Source organism: Octodon degus, unplaced genomic scaffold (assembly GCF_000260255.1).
Source record: "Octodon degus isolate 3935 unplaced genomic scaffold, OctDeg1.0 scaffold00017, whole genome shotgun sequence".
Taxonomy (NCBI): Eukaryota; Metazoa; Chordata; class Mammalia; order Rodentia; family Octodontidae; genus Octodon; species Octodon degus.
In genome coordinates, this window is record NW_004524593.1 from 4,773,445 (window position 1) to 4,794,488 (window position 21,044).

The window sequence follows — 21,044 nt, forward strand, 5'->3', positions numbered from 1 at the left end:
CTCTCTCTCTCTCTCTCTCAAATAAATAAAAAAATAAAAAAATAAAAAAAATAAAAAAATAAAAATAAACTAAGTTCTTTTAGAAGAGATCATGCAAGATGGCAACTATAAGCAATACAAATTATTTAACTTTTTAAGTAAATCATAGATGTCTATGAACACTATAATTTTATATGATTAACTAAAAAACTATTAAAGAAAATGAGAGGAAATAAATGAGTTATTTAAAAGTTCATATTTGAATCTAAGGGTTTTTTGTTTGTTTTCGAGGTGGATACGAGATTTAAGCTAAGGCCTTCACATTTAGCTATGTCTACAACCCCATTTTTGTCATTTTGAGATAAGATTCACCAAGTAATTTGCCCAACCTGAGCTCAAACTTGTGATCCTCCTGTCTTAGCCTGCTAAAGTACTAGGATTACAGGTGTGTGCCACCACATCCATCTTGAAACTAAGCATTTTTTAAAAACAAAAAAGACATGATTGTTTCTTTACTAAATAATACTCTTACTTTCTATTCACTTTTTACTATGGAAAAACTTTCTAATTAGCAATCTGACACACAAAAAGAAAGCAAAATTGAAGTATAATTAGAGCATAAAATATCAATAAGGATAGAAAGGACAATTAATTATTTATTATTACAATGTGAAAGTCAAAAGACCCACTTATAATATTTGTGCAGATAAAATCTTTTTATATAAAGGAACTTGTGGAATTTAACCAAGCAATGGGTAACAGAAGACTATTAAGTTCCTTTGGATCATCTCTGTATCTCTATATGAAAACTCAAACTTTTTTTTAGCTTATTTTATTTGATTTTCCTAACTAGAAGGACACAGGGAGTACTAGCTATTTAAAACACCCATAAAACAATTAAGGTACCTTCTGTCAAATCTTCAGTTTTTGCTCCCAGAATATTAGCAGCAATATTCACCATATTTAGAATGGCATCTAAAACAAAATCGAAGATACCAATGTACCTAAATATTCTTACATAAATTAGTATTAGTCAAAAAGAACCACATATAATGGGAGTTACTTATTTTATCTTTATACTACATTTTTATTTACTTTACCATTGAAGTCAAATATAGGAAGGACATACAAACTATACAGCATAAATCTGAATTATTATGTTCCGTAGGAATTTTAAGTTTAAATGTACTTTTTGGTGTAAAGTTTCCCCAAATCTTTTAGCAAAACACTGACACATTATAAAACTCAAATTCAACATGTAGCCTGTACTGGGAGGAAATACGATGATCAAAAACTTGTAATTTAAAACTCTACTATTTTCCTTAAAAGGTCCTACAGTTTTAAACAAAACCAAAAAAAAAAGCTTAAAGAGACAAATTTTTTCCCATAATGAGTGATAAGTATGAGCATAAATGGGGAGATTAACCAAGGCAGAAAAATTTGTACTGATTTTTAGCACATATTATCTATTGTTAATATACTTAAATTTAAACTTTGACACTGTATAGAAGCAAATTTGTTTTTTTTTTGTTTTTTTTTTTTCGTATTTTAGGGAAAGGTCTACACAGTGTTCAGGGTCTCGCTATTAGATCAGACTCGTAGTTATCCATCTGCTTACAGCCTCTCAACAGCTGGGATTACAGGTGTGCGCCACCATGCACAGTCTCAATTATCATCTCAGTGCACCCCGGGGATGGGGCCCGAACCCCTGGCCCCTGAACCTGCTTGCAGGCACTTTAATAATCCGCTGAGCTATTTGGCTGGCCCCCATTAGCTTTCAAAAACTAACCAAACACATATTTAAGGATTACAGAGCACACCAATTCTTTTGTGTTCTGGGTAGAGACATGGAGAGGAATGGGACAAGTTAATTAAAGTTAAAGTCATAAAATTGTGAATGTTGTAGGAAAACAATTTGCATACTTGGTAATTGTGCCTCTTTCCAAGGAGAAGAGTTAGATGACAAATGTACTTCAAACCTCAGATATACAGACAGACATACTTATACATGAGGATCACACATGGCAGAAGAACTTTAAAAAGCTGGTGCTGGTAAGAGTGAGGATTCCCCACTAATAATATGCTGTAATTTCAAGGGACATTAGTATTTACCCAATCAAATCTTTCAAATCCCAAAACACTTCCAGGATCAGATATTACTCCCCTATTAAAATATTAGCAAGTGGCAAGAGTTATACACTAGGCTTCATAAGTTATTTTCATCCTAGTCTCCTTTCCTAAAATATATACATGGTTTCATCACACTTTTCTGATGAACCAAAGATGTGAAAAGTAGAAAAAGATCTAAGAAATCTAGCACATAAAATGGCTTGGGGCCGACTTAGCACTGTCACATAGACCTGATGTAAATGTTTGCTGTAAGGTGGGGAGAAAGTAGTAGATCTGAGGGAGTGAAGGTGATAACTGACAGTTATAATTTTGGTCTTCATATAATTATGATTATATAATCTGAAAGACAACAAAATAGTGGTAGTAACACAAGAGGTTGATTTATATATCTAAAAATATTTACAATATTTAAATGTCTTGCTTTTCAACCTGTCAAGCAGGTCAACAGAATGGTAGCCCTGGTTCTTTGGCTAAAGATGCCTCAGCAGGAGGTAATCATAGCAATGAAAATTCCTTATCTGTGCACAAAGGAAGATAATATCAGGAATGGAAACTTACTTTCTTCTGTTTTTAATTTTTTAAATTTTTTTGATCTTTCATATTTTTATTTATGTACTTGTTACAGGGTCTCATTATGCAGCTCAGATGCAGTGATCCTCCTGTCTCAGCCCAGCGCTGGGCTTAGAGGCATGCACCACCATGCCCATGGAAACATACTTTCTTATAAATCCACTTTCAATGCCAACTGATACTGAACTAGTAGGTATCTTTTACTTACATCACAAAAGTTAAATTTTGGGATCAACAATCTCTACCAGTGACAGCAAATCTTTTAGAATTTTTCTTTTTAAATGTATTAAGCACAGGGTCTACAGGGTTTCATCACAGATTGGACTCATGATTCTCCTGTTTTCAGCCTCACAAGCACTGTGATTACAGGCCCGCGCCACCATGCCCAGTCTCAATTGCCATCTCAGCATGCCCTGGGAGCAGGGCCCAGCACCCCAGGCCGGGGACAGAACTTTCAATAATAAACAGCCTATGGCAGCACACGTGCCACACATAGGGCCAGCACTATACCCTCCTGTGCTTCAAAGGAATAACAGATTTCAAATTTTGGAACAATTATTATTAAATACTTCAATAGAAGAATACATGTTTATACATACAAAGAAGATAGCTTATTTTTGAACTTACATTTTAATGATAGCCCTATTTTGAGGAAGACCCACCCTTTAAACGAATAACCCTTTAAAATATTAATATCATCACTTTAGGGCCCCACTTACTTTCTCGATCTAGATCTAACCTAAAGAAATAATGTTCCTATGTTCATAAAGTATTGCTTAACATAGTTCATGTTTAGTCTTTTGAGTAAAAGCAGCAATGTGAATATGATATTCTGACCATTCTCAATATGCAGCCAATGTATGACAGCTTATCACCATGATAATCTGGTTTCTAAAAAGATTTTATAACAGGATAAAGTTATAACTTCAAATATAGAATCAAACTGGATAACTGTCCTTAACTGCTCTTGGAATAGAAAACTACTTTGAGTTGGGCAACTTATTCATCCTATGATATAAAGCCATAGAATTCTATTTTTTATATACTATAATAAATTTGGTCCAAAATTGGCATACTTTGCTGAGAAAGAAATGTCAAAATTGTACATTTCGTGCCAAAGATCAGCTCTATTCCTATTATTGCCTCCTTATACCATCTTGGAGGCTATAGGTCAGTCAGGCTCTTTAAATACAGTCCCACATTCTTCTGAGAACACGACAAAGACAATAGTAGAGGAGATCATAGTATTAGATTAGCTTTGAAAGCTTCATGACAGCAAAGGCTTAATATTCTAGCTCATATTGCCTCTCTTGTGACATTTCAAGAGGCACAGATCATTTTAAGTCCCATACCTACGCTCATCTAACATCTTCTCACCCATCTTGCCTCACTACAGGAAATTCCTCTGATCATGGAACAATGGGAGATCCATAAAAAAGAAAACCACAAAAAAATTTCAAGACAGATTCAAAAAGTTTAGATCAAAATAAGATTCCATGTATAACTATGATATTATATAAATATGATAATTACAATAACATATTGACTGGAAAAGTGACTAGAAATAGGAAAATATCCTCCAGAGTTAGGTTTTAATGGCATCCAGGTGTTAATACCATTAAAAAAAAAAAATGAAATTCAGAGTAGTAATATATTTCTTGAATGGAACCAAATCCATGAAAGAAAGTAATTAATGCCCTACCACCATGTTTGCTAAGATGGTTTCTCAGGTAACCACCAGAAAATACAGAGATCTTTTAGCCTGCTGTTATTTTCTGATCCCTCATAAAATAGTGATTTCTCAGAGCTAGTTCAGCATCATTTAAATGACACAAGAGACAGAATGATGACTATCATAATTTTAAAGACAAAAAGATATTAATGTCCAGGCAGATAATATACCATGCTTTTCACACTCCTGAAAAATTACATCTCCCAGTAGTGAAAGAGGTGCTTAACATCAAGGATAGTTAGGGGTCCTATTTAAAAGTAGCTACTAAGTTCTAAAGTCAGAAGGGTACCAATACAGTACAACAAAGTATATCAAACTGAAATAAAACCAAGTTAAATGTTGTATAGAATGATTCTCTTCCTGCAGGTATTTTTAACACTTATTCTGCCCATACCTAAAGATACTCATTGAAGTTCTAATGCATGGAAAGAAAGAGGAATAGAGAGGAAGAAAATATGTAAAGATAAAAAGAAAACAAAGTAATTCTTAATTTCACAACATACAGCTATACAAAATATCTTCACAAGTGTACATACTACTTGCTAAATATCTAAAAAAGAAAACCATTGTTTTTTTCCACTGGTTCAAACCATTCAGTTCATTAACATGAAAAGAACAAGGTGCTAATTGTCTTATATTAAGATTTTTTGTTGAATTCTGCTATTCATCTCCAAATAGGAAGAAAACTCTGTCCACTTAGTTTTATATTCAAAAACAACATGAAAACATACCCATGCACATTCTAACAGAAAAATCATGTCCTTTGGCTTGAGGTGTTTCTAGTAATCACTTCAGCTAGGCATCCCCTAGGCTCATATGATGCCTCTGGGACAACAGCACACTAAACATTAGTTATCTTAGTCATTTTCTTAGTTTACAAAGAATATATTAATTTACCATAATTAGTAGTTGTGGCACTTATTATTGAAACAGCCTTCATATTTTAAACAGGAAACTAGTGATGATCATAAATTAACAAATGCTTATTCACTAAGATTTCACCGACGTACTACCTCTTTTATAATTTTTTTCTCCCCAAATAAATTCACAGCCCTTTCTTCACAAAAAAAAAAAAAAAAAACCTGCCCCTAAATGATAGGTTGAGTAGAAAAAATACTTTTATTATGTTTTCATTTTTAAATTTCTTCTTTCTTTTCATCCATTCTTCCTGTTTGAGTTCTGTAGAAATGTTTTTTAAGTCAGTATCTTGGAATTAAAGATAAATATTGTCACTATAGGCAACCCAAAGTTTACATCAAAATGAAAAAAATAAGAAATACTTGAATAGTATGAATAGGAAACTCCAAAAACCTTACTTGTAGCAGAGCCAAGAAGATTTTTTGAAGATTTATCCTCCACGGTATTATAATCCATTGGGTAATCTAGAGTGAAAAATAAAGTAATTATGCTGGGAACTAGTTTCAACAATAAATTTATAAACTTATGACCTCAACATTTAAAGCATTTCATGATAAATATTAATTATACATCTAAAATGTGTTCACAGAAAGAAAATGAGATTCATAAGGTATTTGGCAAACTAGGTAAACTGAAGAAAATGATAATGCTTACAAAAATTTTAATCACATTTATAAGACTTTTATTTATTTAACCATTCTATAGACCAAGTCTCAGTCAATGTCATGAAAATGACAGAAGAAAAAACACTGTTTATGCTATGATTTATGGCATCTTAAAATAAGGATTTGATAGAGCAGAAATGAATAGGTCCAGTAAACTTTCCTGGATCCCTCCGTCTCATAAGAGTTTCTCAAAAACTAAGCCTAAATATGTGTTCTTAGGCTTAGGGCAAAAATCAAAGGAATTAATGTTCATTTCTATTCTTTTAGTTCATTACAAGCTGAACAGGTTCTTGGACCTGGCATAGGATTACAATCATGATTTACAGCACTGATATTCTCAAGGGAAGCTCCAATTACAAATAACTCATAAGTTTGAAAATGGTTACCACATTAAATGATACTTTAAAGATAAAAATGGCTATTAGGGCTAAAACAAAACTAAAGTAACAATCATTGATTTAAATAATAATCACCCATTACAATTAAAATTATAAAGGCAAAACAGTTCCAAATATCACTTATTTAAAATCACTTACCATAATCCTCATCAAAGAGTTCTTGACGTTCTGACTGATACTGTGAATCAGCAATTTCTTCATATTCTTCTACCATGCTAGTGCCAAATACTCTAATAACATCAATTTAAAGACTTTTATTAAAACATAACAAAGTTATTCAGACTCAAAGTACATTATAAACATCAGTTCTGATGTTATAAGGAACATTAGGCCTTTGTACTCCAAAATAATGACTGTATCTAACATTTCAGTCATCAACTGTAGAAACATAATAACCAAGTAGTTTTTATCAGTCTAAAATATTTCCATATATTATCACAGCAAAATAGCTACATCTATCACTAAATATTTTGTTGTTTGTTATACTGGCAATGGAACCCAGGGCCTTCCCACTGCGCTATCTTCATAGCCTTTTTTTTTTTATTTTGAGACAGTCTTGTCAAGTTGCCCAGGCTGGACTCAAATTGCAATTCCCTGCCTCAGCCTCACAGAGTGCTGAAATTACAGATGGGCACCAACCACCATGATTTTTTTTTTTTTTTTAACGAAGAATATGTTCACATTTCTCTAAAATACATTCAAGAGAAAGAGGTTTAACAGCTAGTTATTTGTACCTTAACCTCATGTAAGAGAAACGTCTTTCTTCACTTTACATGTATTGCACTGTGTAACACTTAGGAAAAATCCTAGTTAATGTATTTTGTTCTGTTTTACCTTATAAGGCTTAATGGACAGAAGTGCTCTGACCCAAAATGTGATACCAGCTCCACCTAAAAAAATAAAAGCACATGAACTGGGAAGCCAACAGAGTGCCTAGAAAGTTAACATAATCATCTTTCTAAAAATAAAGTTATTTCCCCCAAAATTAACACTTGTAAAGTTTTGCTTTTTTAAATATAGCATTAATAGCCATGCCCTGCTATTCAATATTGCAAAGTAGAAGGTTGCTAACCTTTATGTACTTGATGAACATCTGAAGCAAGAGAAAGGAAAGAAAAATCAGTTTCAAAGTCTAGATGACATGCCACAAGCAACTTCATCAATTTGTAAACCATATTGCATAATTAAAGTATAGACAGCAATGTGCTGTGATGGATAACATTGTAGTACTCTTAATTCTTTGCAGAAATCAAAGCAATGGTTTAAAGTTTTAGCATCACAATTAGAAAATGTAACTTAAACTGTAATAAAATAAACTTTAAGCTTACAAAAAGTTAAGCAATCTAAAATCCACTGCTGCTGTATCTTAGATACAAAAGCATTCCAAAACCAATTATCTTTTTTTTTTTGGTACCAGGGACCAAACTCAGGACTTTATGCTTGCCAGGCAGGCACTTATGCTGCTCAGCTATCTCCTGGGTCCCGCCAATTATCTACAGAAACAATCCAAGTCGTCTATTACTTATTACAGCTATGTCTCACATATATATTTGCAGCTGACTTTGTATACTGATATATATGTGGATGCATGAACGTATATATCATATGCATATTACTAAAAAGTAAACTAATACAATGAATATTTATGGAAAATATGAAATTTGATATTATTTAAAGACAATTTACAAAATGAAGGTATGTAGCAAATAACTTTTTAATTGCAACTTAAAAATGCATAGATATCTATTTATTAAATATAAGCTATTAAAAAGTAATTTATAGCAATGGGTTTACTTCTTATAGAATAAGGAAAACCCATAGCACTTAACACTTTAAAATGAAACTTGTAAGTAAATGCTTTTTGCTTTTTAACTTATTTCTATCTTTATTGGTAGAGATGGATCACTGAAATGTTTTAAGTCTCCTACCATAAAAAGGAAAAGGCAGAAAGTTTTACATGACACTTTTATACCATCAATAAAATATTCCTCCATTAGCAAAGTAAGTGGTATAAAAATGATCTTCAGAACTAATGGCACTTTTGCTTCCAAAATTAAATAATTACCTGGCAAATGATTTTTTTCTTCTCACATTATAGAAAGTACAGTATCTATATAGCTATGTTTAGTCATTCAATAATTACTTTCATACTCATTTAGAACAAATTAAAAGACTGCCATTTTTCTGAACTGTGAAAATATTAACTGCTCTTTCAAAACGAATTCAATATTTTTATACTAAAAGTAGGAATACTACAAGTTTATCCACATATAAAAGTCAACTTAAAACATGCTTCAAAAAGAGAGTAATATCCCAGAAGCCAAAATTAAGTAGTTATTAAGTTCTCACATTTAAAGAAGGAAAGACAGAAACTAGAATTACATTCAAGAGGTTATATTATTAACACAATGGTACTTTAAGATGTAGCAATTATTTTAAGTAAAAGGGGCAAGAAGAATAGTAGAAACTTCCTCTGTTTTGTTTAAATCCAATTCAAGATTGAAAATTCTACTTGATTAGTTGGTGGAAGAAGCACCCAGAACAGTGTTAAAAAGATTTTTCTATTTAAAAGACATAAAATTGCTCTTGAACTTAAAAAAAAAAAAAAAAGCAAAAGCCATAATAATGTCAGATAACTGATACTAAAACTGAAATAACCTAAGAATTTTATTTAAAAAAATTGCCTGCCTTAAGGGTTTCAGTGATAATAATTAATATTTGACTTTTCCTTTTTTTTTTTTTTGGTATGACGGATCAAACTCAGGACTTTATGCTTGCCAGGCAGGCACTTGTGCTACTGAGCTATCTCTCCCACTTATTTGACTTTCAAAATAGGTAGAAATATAGTACTATGAAGATGACATACTACATAAAGACTCAAAAAAATTTAAGAGTCACACTTGGGAATTTTATCAGAGACACAAAAAAATCTGGTCTAGGTTTTAAGTAACAGAGAATGTATTAACATTTTCAAAATAAAATATCCAAATAAGAACTATCTTATTAAATAATGTATATCATAAATTCTCTCTTAATTTTTCTGATTTCTAAACAGTGAATAGGGTGTAAATAAGTACATTTTCATGAAAGAACACAGTTCTATACATGTAAACATTACCTTCACATATTTTGCATACATTTGCTCATCTAAAGGGAAACTCTGGACATTCCGTTCATCTCTACCATGGAAAGTACCCAGCTTAATCCATTTATTTGTGGGATATCTAGAAAACATGAAAATAAATACATTCTGTATATTTTTTTCTCTACAAGTAAACACACTGACATAATATCTTAACAACCTTTTGATTAAATATGTTTTATTCTCAAATCAACAAGTTCCTTTGTACTAGGAAAGAATAACTTGAAAAGTCACCATTAAGAAGTAAAAAAACAAGGAAAAGACAACAGTGTAGCTAAGACACTGCTTTGGAATGAGATGACTCTTCACATATTAACAAGTATATGATCATATGAAGTACTAATACACATCTCTATAGGTAGCTCATGAGTTTAAAAGCTAACCTAATATAAAAGTCTAATACTACTGTTAATGTTTGTAACATTTAAAGAATGCCTCAAGAAGTACTCTCTCACATTAAAAAAAAAAAAAAAAATACTCTGTCATTACTGTCTATGTCCTTATGACTTCTTTGAAAATTCCAACTTAGAGACCAGGAAATTCAGATAAAGGTTAGTAGGAGAATAGATAGAATATTTGAAAGGCTTTGAGAACTGGTTTCAAAAACTGTATACACAGACTGCTGAATGTGAGGAGATGGGAGAAACATCATACGAAAACTTTAATAGTTTAGGATTAATAGAACAAGTAATAGTTTCCTACATGACATATCATGGCATGCAAATGTATTCAAGGAATGAATAAACATACCCATCAAGTGGAAAATATTAAGTGCTCATTAAAATAGTATGCTTTTAAATTAAAAGTCTCAAGATCTAAGAAATAAAAAATATATTTTACTAGAATAAATGCATAGGAAACACTGAAAGGAATGTGTTCAAAAGCTAAGTTATCACTGATAGGAATTCTTTTTCAAAGTCCTTACAATGCATATTTCTTTCATAATTATACAATGACCAAAAAAGACTCAAAAATATTGTTTACTAAAAATATACCTCACAACATAAGATGAAATAAATACTTCTGTGTTTTTAATAACTTTCAAAGAAATGTTAGGCTGGAATAGAGAATAAAGACTAAAGAAAAGACTTTGAAATGACATGGTTTTAGATTTGAATGTTGGTCCTTTAATAGGTTATGTGACCTAGGCAAGCTACTAATTCCACTTTGCTTTTTTCTCACTTTATAAAGGAATGATATCAACATGCCCTAAAAAAATAAAATAATAACAAAACTTTCAATATTTGAGACAGCAAAACATATTTTTACTAGTCTCTATGTAAGCTGGCATTATTTTAGGACAAAAATTTGTTTTAAAATTTTTTTTATGTGTTTGGTACAGGGTATCACTATGCAGCTTGGACCCGTAGTGGCCGACTCAGTGAACCCAGGGTGGGATTGGCACAACACATGGTACCAGAGATCGAACCTGGGTCCTTGTACTTGCCTAGGCAGATACTTAGATCACTAAGCTATCTCTGCAGCCATGTGCATTTTATATATATATACATATATAATATATAGGATATATATATATAGGATATATATATATATATATAATATGTGTGTGTGTATGCACACACACATATCACACATATTCATATTTACTTGTGAATGGTATAATTTGTTTTGTCTTCTAAGTATCACAAATAAATAAACAAAAAGTGTTTATTACTTTCACTTGAATATTATCTTATACCCTGCAAAACCAAGCTTATTCAGTACAAGTAGATGCAAGCATCCAAACACTCTATTAGGTTTTTAAACACAGACCTCCTCTGCATATTATAATAAATATTATTTTCTAATAAATTACTTCCTTTTTTTTCCTTTAAAACATAAAGAAATAATACATGTGGTTATGTTTTAAACATTATATAAGCAACTTAAAGTAAAGTGATTAACAAAAGAGCCTGTATCTATTATTAGAAGGTATTAAAAAAGAAAATGAAGTCCAAAGTGACCCATTTTTAAATTTTATTCTAAAGATCCAACATAGGCCTATTGAACCTAGCTGTACAACTTACCTGTCACTGATAGAAACCAGAAAGTCTTTAGGAGTAGAAGAAAATAATTCGTAATTTGCAATGTCAAGCTGTTTTACTTGAATTGGTTCACAAAGTTCAATAACAAACCTTCAAAAAGAACACAAGACAATCATTTAGATAAATCATTCAAAATACAGTTCATATTAAATATATAACAATATGCATAAACTAAACATCCATGAAAGTTACTAAAATGTAATGACGAGTTTGTCACAAAAGAATCGATTTAAGTATTTACCAAGTATAGCATTAATGGGAAAACTAAACAAGATAACGAATTTTGCCCCATGACAGTCTTTTTTAAGGTTCTATTTTTAATAACAAATCATATTCTTGAAGAAGAAATTACTAAGAGCCAATGATGATGGAAACTGACTAGTCTAGTGGACAGTTTGGCATACACTTTCACATTACCTTCAAGCTTTCAAAGCCTATGATTTAGCAATGAACTCTTAAGGATACTTAGCTCCAGATGTCCACTTTGTGTTTAGTTTGTTACACGGAAGCACAGTGTATAAAAGCAGAAGAAAAAGGTTAAACATTTAGAAGAGATTTAATTAACCAATTGCTATAGACCATTAAAACTGGTACTAGAAATTATATACTTCATTTATATAAAGATCTCTAGATGGCACATAATTTAGAGTAATAGAAGCCTAATTTCTAATCATGGGGAAAAATGGTTTAAGAGAAATAAATTATAAAAAGGAGTATGAAGAAACTCTTTCGAGTGATAGATATCCTAATAATCTTTACTGTGGTGATGTATAAATGTCAAAATTTATCAAATTACATGATTTTTATGTTTCATTATTGTAAATCAACCATGCCTCACAAAAGCTGTTTTTAAAAATGGTGGAATACTGGGGTTATAACTCAGCTATAGAACATGCACATAAAGATCTGGGTTCAATCTCCATTACCAAAACAAAAATGATGTTAGAAATTTGTTTGATGCGCGAAGATATCACAAAAGTTGCTGCTTAAGAAACAAAAAACACTCTACATGAAAGTTCATATATCAAGGCATTTGGGGATAAGAAATATTCTGACATCTAGTATTCCTTTAATAAAATATTAAAGGAGATTTTATACATTGACAAATGCTGAAGAAATCAAAAGCATTAGCATTAACACAGCATTTAATCTTGGAAACCAGAAGAACTAAGTTTTAGATGATGAAAAATAAAAAAGTTCAATAGACTAAAACTGATTTCATGTTATTCTGCTTATCTTAAACCAGTTTTTTAAAGATTTTGTTAAGGTGGCAAATAAGAAACCCTAATAGGCATTTAGCCATAAGTAATAAAGCAGAAGTCAGAACCTGTACGTCTCCCTCCAAAACCTAAACATTTTCCATACTACATCATCCTCATGCAGAGGTAAGAACTAACATCAGATTTAGACTGACTTGAATAAATTAAATCCAATTTCAATTTCCTGTCTGTCTGTCTGTCTGTCTGTCTGTCTCTCTCTCTCTCTCTCTCTCTCTTTTGCACAGGGTCTTGCTACACAGCTCAGATTTGCACTGATCCTCCTGTTTTCAGCTTCCCCAGCACTGGGATTACAGACATGTGCCACCATGCCCAGACTCAGTTGCTGGCTCAAAGGCCTGAGGGTGGGAACGGTGTAGCATGTGATGCCAGGGATCAAACCCCAGTCCCTGTGCTTGCCCAAGCAGGCAATTTCAATATACTATACAATTGTTTATAGATAAGAATTTATTCTATTTATTTATTTATTTATTTATTTATTCTTTTGAGACAGGGCCTTGCTACATACACAGTTCAGGTAGGCCTTGAGATCATTATGTAGCCCAGGCTGGCTTTAACCTCATGGTGATCCTTCCTCAACCACTTCAGTGGTAGACTTAAAGACATATACCATCTTCCTTAGCTTGAATCAGGAATTTTAAAAGATCAGTGGCCAGTTATGGTGGCACACCCCTGTATTGCTAGCACAATGGGCAATTGATAAAGGAGTATCACAAGTTTAAGACCAGCCGGGGCAACTTTGTAGTTCAATGATCCCGTCTCAAAATAAGAAGTATAAAGGGCTGAGAATATAAGCTCATAGTAAAGATGCTGGGTCAAATCCCCAAAATTTCACCAAAAAAAAAAAAAATCAAAGAATCAATAAAGTAATAGATTTGAATATAGTAGGAGCTTGATAAATGAATCAAAATTTAAAAGATCTACTAAAAAAGGAAATGTATAAACTTAAATCTGTATAAGAACTACTCATTGAAAAAATTAAAAGTTCAACAGACTAGTTCTAAACAAAAGTTTTAAGCAGAAATTCATGGAAGAAAAAGACATGGTACAGGAATCAGTAAAGCTAAAATAGGCAAATTTCCATAGTCTAAAGGAGGAAAAATATAAAAATAATAAGAATTTTTTTTAAAACAAACTCTGTAAAGCTAAAAAGAATTTGAACAATGAGAATATTTAAATAATCTTTATTACAAGACTTCGAAAGACAAATTCCTAGAACAATTTACCAAAACTAACTGAAGAAATGCAAAATCTAAATAGGATCAGAACTATTTCTTCTTCATTATTCACACAAGTATAAGGTAGTGCATGCACAAGCTTCCTAACAGAAATAATGGTTGCCATATGAAAGGTATAAACAACCAAAATAGTCAAGTGCAGACTAGTTCAATCTTACTATACCCACATACAGGAATTTTACAGTGATTAAAAAGACTGACAAAGGTCCCCATAAATGGAATAAAGAGATAGTGAAGATATTTCTAAATTATAAATTAGTTCAATGTGAAAAGAATATGATGACATGCTAACTTCTACAAAAATGGGACACAAAAAAGAATGTATATTTGTATTCATATAAATATATGACACAATTTTTTACTTTTTTTAACTTTTGAATTAATTTATATCTTAAAGCTAAAGTGTTCTGTCTATAAGGAATAACAAACTGACTGACAAGACAGAAAACAGCAGAGAAACAAACCAGTACCTATGTGTAAGGGAACTTTATGATAAAGGTAATTATTAAATAAACAATTATCTAAAAGAAAATCAAGAGGACAGGAACGAATACATCCCACAATTACACACACACACACACACACACACACACACACACACACACAAAGAAATCCAGAGGAAGTAACAGCTTAAATGTGAAGTACAAAATGGTTAAATTTTATAAGAAGCATAGATAAAACACTATCTTTATGACCCAAAGGCAGGGAGAGAGCTGAATAAAAATAAAGCCTAATATAGACAAATTAAACTATATTAAATTTTAAAAACTTCAACTCATTGAAAGAAACTGAAAGCCAGGGAGATGGTTCAGTGGAATAAGTGCTTCTCTGGCAAGCTCAAGGGCCTGAGTTCAATCCCTGGTTCCGCCAAAAAACAAAAAAAGAAACATAACTTAAAAAAAAAAAAAAGAAACTGAAAGGACATACATAATTTAAAACATTTTATCTCGTGTTACACAATAGATTTTATTTGCACCCACTTTATAACATAAACTGCTAAGTTATTATCTAGACATTTACTAGGAAGAAAGTAAATGAAGAAAAACAAATGTTTTTCTAGAAGTAGGAGCATTATATAACAGGAACTCAAGGAACTCAATAAACATCAAATCAATTAAAGGATAGGAAGATTCAACATTCTATAATGTCAAATATCCCAAAATTCATTTTGAGTTGAGACAATTTCAATAAAAAATGCCAGCATGGGTTTTGATGGATCTTAACAAGATGATTCTGAAACTTAAAAGAAAAAAAGTGATGGGACATCAATAATGAAGACACTTATGAAGAAGATGAGATACATAAACTTGGTCTATTAGAAGCTAAGACTTAGAAAACTACAGTTAGTGTAGTTTTACTATGACTTAGGAGGTAAAACTACTTAAATCAATTGAAGATGTTCGGGAGCTCTTAAGGAAAAGATGCACACATAAATGTACAACAATAAACACACACTACACAAATACATGCTCTCCAGCATAAACTTCAGTGGCAGTAGCTATTATCACTTATTCTGAAAACCATAATAACTGCTTCATATAACTTCATCCCAACCTGTTTTTGCTTGACATAAATATTGGAGCATAAAAACTTAAATTGTCACTGACTACAGAGGCTTTCGCAAATAAAAACAGAACTTTCCAAAAAACACTCAGATAATCAAGTTCTACTTACAAAAAATTTACCTAAGGAAAAAGTTAGTTTTACAGTATAGTGTTACTATTGGTAATAATAAACATCACAAGTGACCATCCCTTAATACCATTAACAGTTTGGTTCATTTTCTAGCTGAACCTAAAGGCATTGTTTCTGAAAGAAGTAAATCCCAGAGTGGCAGAAAAAAGTGCTATCTTCAAGGTTTGAAAAGTGCCTTAAAAAAAGACAGAAAGAAGGAGGGAGGGAGAGATGGAAGGAGGGAGGGAAAGAGGGAAAGAGGGAAAGAGGGAAAGAGAGAGAGAGAGAGAGAGAGAGAGAGAGAGAGAGAGAGAGAGAACAGTGCCTTAGGCACTATATATTATGTATTTATTCATTCTAGCAAATTAGCATAATGGCAAGAATTTTCCCCAATTATTCATTAGGAGCATTTGAATAATGAAATCATGTAATAAAATTTTGTTTTATTTCACATTATTTAGCCCACAAATGTGTTCCTTTTCTTTTTCTTTTTTTTGGTGGAACCGGGCATTGAACTCAGGCCCTTGCACTTGCCAGGCAAGTGCTTATTCTACTGAGCTATCTCCCCGGCCCGGGTGTTCCTTTCATATTCTTGGTGGAAAAATCAGAGACAAGCAATGAGGCCAAATCCTAAGAGACTTTTCCTAAATGCATCTCCCTTTTTCATATCCAGTTACTAAAAATTAACAAATTTATCTATTAACATCTTTCAGATATATTTGTCTTCTCTGTATACAAACAGCCAAAGTTCTATTTAAAGTTCTGCTGCTAGGCTACAGCAACAGGTTTTGACTGGTTTCTCTGCTTTTAACTGCATTCTACTATAAAATAGCCTTTGAGAATACACTCTTTAAGCAGTGAGATGTCGTTTCTTTAAACAAATAGTTATCTATCTTCCATAGTGTTTACTTTTTTCTGTATTTTAGAGAAGGGTTTACAGGGTGCTCAGGGTCTCACTACTAGATGGGACTCATAATGATTCTTCTGTTTGTGGCCTTCCAAGTGTTGGGATTACAGGCACATGCCACCACGTCCAGTCTCATTCCTGTCTCAGTGCACTCAGGGGCGGGGCCCACATGGCTCCATGGTGTTTAAAATAAAATCTAAACTATAGTGGCAGCACATGCCTATAATCCCAGCATGTGGGAAAATGAGGCAGGAGGATTGCTAGGAGTTTGAGACCAGCCTAGGCTACCTAACCAAGTTGAAGCCAGCCTGCACAACACAGTAAGATGTTACCTCAAAAAGAAAAAAAGAAAGATAAGTTTCAAAAATCGTTAAATTAGGTATATACAGTGTTGAATAGTGTAGTCATACTAAACTAATACTCCGTGTAATCTTGTTTCAACTCTAGATACACCTTCCTTCTGTCATGCTAAAAGAACCTCTTCAGGTTGCTTCTAGTTAACAACCCAGAAGAAATATGCTCCTTTAAAGCATTATGACTCCCTCATCTGCCATTTCTTAGATGCAGCTTTAGCATTACCTCTTCCAAGAAGTCAAGAAGTTATATATCTCACTTACTAAAATAGCCTTTTAATAGTATCTTTTATAACATTTCATGACTGCTTAATTAGGTGTTATTGTTTGATTTCTTGTTATAAGCTGGGAAGAAAGGTATTTTTTTCCTCAAATTTATGTAGTTCTATCACTAATCAATCACATTTATCAAATGATTATAGGAATACATCAATCTAACCCTAATAAAAAAGCCTAATGTAATATATACACATATAGAATGTACTTTTAAAATTTTTGTATCACTTACCAAATTTTAGTGCTGCATGGATTCAACATATAAAGGTCCATATTTTCTATTAGAATAGCAGATGTGCTCTATTTCAAAACAGGAAAATTAATACATCATTTACAGAAAAATAATAAAATTATTTCAACTCTAAATATCTTTAGATTTGTCTTTTAGATTTTAAAATAAACCTAAGCCTGAAACATTCATATGCGGAGAAAAAAACATAAAAGTGACTAAAATTTGTCAGTTAAGATTACAACATTGGTTTTATAACAATCCATTTATTTTCAATGTGTGTTACTATGAAAGAAAAGTAACTTTCCATTACCTATTTTCCTTTTCACAAAGGTTTTAAAAGGGAAATAGGATTTGTCAACTAATACAATAAAGAATTAATACAACAGAAAGTCTTGAAAGACATAATTCTGCACTTATGAATGAATTAGGCAAAAAGCTCACATTAAAATGTATTCCCAGCATACCAAGTCACTAGTTTGTGAAGTACACATAAAAATAATTTATAATGAAGTACCTTGGCTTCTGGATTAGCTGCCAAAATTTTGGCACCACATTCTACTGAAGCATAATTATTTCGATTTTTCTGGACCTTTTTGGTGGCATGGGGACCTCCATTAGAAGACGGATGCAATGACTGACCTACAGACAAACCTTATCATTAAATATATGTATGATTATGATTAAAAATACTATCAGAAATAAAATGATCTTAAAAGAAATAAGCCATCTTCCAAAGAATGATTAAGAGAATATTTTAAAAAGCCACAAGAATTTTAAGATGCTTCATCCTAAAAGCTTAAAACATCCCCAATGTAAACTAATCACCTACAGAAATGACCTATGTTAAGTACTATAACAGAAAATGAAGTTTGTCCATGGAAATAATTTTGAGTATATTTAGTCTATCCTATTAAAGATGAATGCTATCTTTCTATGATCCCAATACTAAGAATTTTTGTGACTCTTATTCTACAAAACGAAAAAGAAAAAAACCCAAAAAACATTTACTTTGCGTATTTATGTTTTGTGACTCACAACATCCTTGCTTCAACTTTCCTCTTATATACTGAAATAAAAAGCACTGCTATTTTATTTTATCCTCAGTAATTTACATGACTGAGTCTTCATTAAGATTAAGACTGTGGGGACCAGGGAGACAGCTCAATAGAATAAACGCTTGCCTGGCAAGAGTAAGGGACTGAATTCAATCCCCGGTTCTGCCAAAAAAAAAAAAAAAAAAAGATTAAGACTGTATATAGTCATATTAAGGTCAAATTAAGGTAAAGGATATATAATCAGCAGCAATTTTGTAAATTTCTTTTAAAATGTTTTTTAAAGCAAGTTTCATCTCACCAATTAAAAAGAAAAAACTTGTCTGAATCCCCTTAAATTAAAAAAAAAGAAAAACATTTTGAAGAATTCCAGAGCCTCCTTACTTTTTTCTTTTTCCACTTCCATAACTTTCTTCTTCCATTCATCAAATGTTGGTATATCCTCTGGATCTTTGGGATTTGCTGCAGGTGTAGGGTCAGTTTCTCCTGGTTTCATAAAATCAGAACTCTGAAAAAAATGCCAAAAAACAAATAGACCTCAACCTTAAAAAGAATACAGACTAATAAGTTTAATTTTATAGTAATTTTTTGATTTAGAAGCTAGATTTTTCGAAGAACTGCAAAACTATTTCTATCTAAGAACTGCAAGATACAATCTTTCATACGCATAATTGTTCAAAAATGAAGCCAAACTGCCTTATGTACTAAGGAAGCAATTACTCATACACAAACAGTTCAAAATTGATATATTTCGGTTTTTATATCTACCTTAAAGTTTTTGTATATCATGGTACTTAAGGATAATATAGAAATAATATATATCTAAAAATATCTTTCTTTTGTAAGTATATCATTCTAACTTAGATTTTAAGGTAGATGCAGTATAAGTACTGCATACTTATTTATTACTAAGAAGACAATTTTATGACCCAGGTTAATACAGTAAAAGGGCTAGGGAGATAGCTCAGTGGGTTAAGTTCCTGCCTGGCAGGCACAAGGCCCTGAGTTCGATCCCTGGTACCAAAAAGAAAAAATAAGTAAATAAAAGTAGTAAAAGTACTTAACAAGACACAGAATGCACAAGAACTCTAATAAATTGGCAGTATTAAAATGAAAACAAAAGGGCCAGCCAAATAGCTCAGCAGATTAAAGCACTTGCAAGCAGGTGCAGGGGCCAGGGGTTCGATTCCCATGGCCTGTCATGCCAGCCCCGCCCCTGGGGCATGCTGAGATGGCAATTGAGACTGGGCGTGGTGGCACGCTGTCTGTAATCCCAGCTCTTGGCAGGCTGTATACAGGCGGATCACTTGTGGAGTTCGATCTAGTAATGAGACCCTAAACACCTATAGACCCCTCCCTAAGGAAAAAAAATACAAAAAAATTAAAAAATAAATAAAATGAAAACAATTTTAAAAACTGAAATACCATAAACTACATGAAACAATAGATAAGAAACTAGTGCATTTTTGCAATGCACTCAGAATTACTTAAACCTAAAGAATGCCCCTTCCCTAAAATAAAATTTAAAAAAAAAGAATACCTACAAATCAGTAACAGGAAAGAGAACAAAAATATGTAACAAATATAGCAAAAAAGAAAATACAATCTCAGTAATGATCTTGGAGTACAAACTAAGTTACATAACAAGATGTAAATCACACCAATCTGAGGAAGGATAAAGTCTGACAGTTTGGCAAAGTATAGTGTATCTGTTCAATCATGGGAATTAGACTGTTATAGGGATTTCAAAATTTAGTAACAGTAAGTGAAGGAATAGATACCCACCAATTCTGTATGTATGCATAAATACCAATGAAAACACACATATACCTAAGCAAAGATGCATAAAAGAATGCTCAATGAAGCACTTAATAACAAAAAAACTAGAAATAACCTAAATACACACTACTGAAGACTGCATAAATTATAGTAGAGTAGCTATAACAAGATAGGGAACAATACATGGCTGAATCTCAAAAAACAACACTGACTGAAATGCTACCTAAGGCTGAAATAAAGTCAGTTTACATTGTTTCAAAATATGCTAAAATGTGTTAATGCTATTTATGATTATTTGGGTTTTTGGTTTTTTTTTTTTTTTTTTTGGTGGAACTGGGGATTGAATTCAGCCCCTTGTGCTTGCCAAGGAAGCGCTTATTTTACCAAGCCATCTCCCCGGCCCTTATCTTTTGGGGTTTTTTTAATGATTATTTGGAAAGTGCTAAAATAATTTTTAAACCAAAAAATTGTAGACAATGGCTAGATAAGAAATAAATACAGTAAATGGAAAAAACATACAATCTAATTTTTTTCTTAAACTCAATAATGTACAGATGTTCATTATGCAATTATGCAATCACTTCTATATTCCTAAGACAATGCTTAACATGTTTATTAACAGTGTCTTGAGAAGTGTCCAAAGTCTGTTTAGAGGACTAACTCTAAACATTTGTGTT

The 21,044-nt window shown here is 32.0% G+C and overlaps 1 protein-coding gene across 1 annotated transcript in view; it reads right to left on the bottom strand.

The window, feature by feature from the left end:
* Nucleotides 1-21,044, bottom strand: part of Suco (SUN domain containing ossification factor) — a 90,871-nt gene that overhangs the window by 37,796 nt on the left and 32,031 nt on the right. The window contains exons 7-16 of the mRNA XM_004626909.2: nucleotides 18,973-19,096; nucleotides 18,051-18,175; nucleotides 17,537-17,604; nucleotides 11,562-11,669; nucleotides 9,511-9,616; nucleotides 7,465-7,485; nucleotides 7,227-7,282; nucleotides 6,531-6,622; nucleotides 5,728-5,793; nucleotides 886-954 (exon numbers count right to left, since the gene is read on the bottom strand). Coding sequence (XP_004626966.1) covers nucleotides 886-954; nucleotides 5,728-5,793; nucleotides 6,531-6,622; nucleotides 7,227-7,282; nucleotides 7,465-7,485; nucleotides 9,511-9,616; nucleotides 11,562-11,669; nucleotides 17,537-17,604; nucleotides 18,051-18,175; nucleotides 18,973-19,096 — 835 coding nt within the window. The remainder of the gene's footprint in view (nucleotides 1-885; nucleotides 955-5,727; nucleotides 5,794-6,530; nucleotides 6,623-7,226; nucleotides 7,283-7,464; nucleotides 7,486-9,510; nucleotides 9,617-11,561; nucleotides 11,670-17,536; nucleotides 17,605-18,050; nucleotides 18,176-18,972; nucleotides 19,097-21,044) is intronic.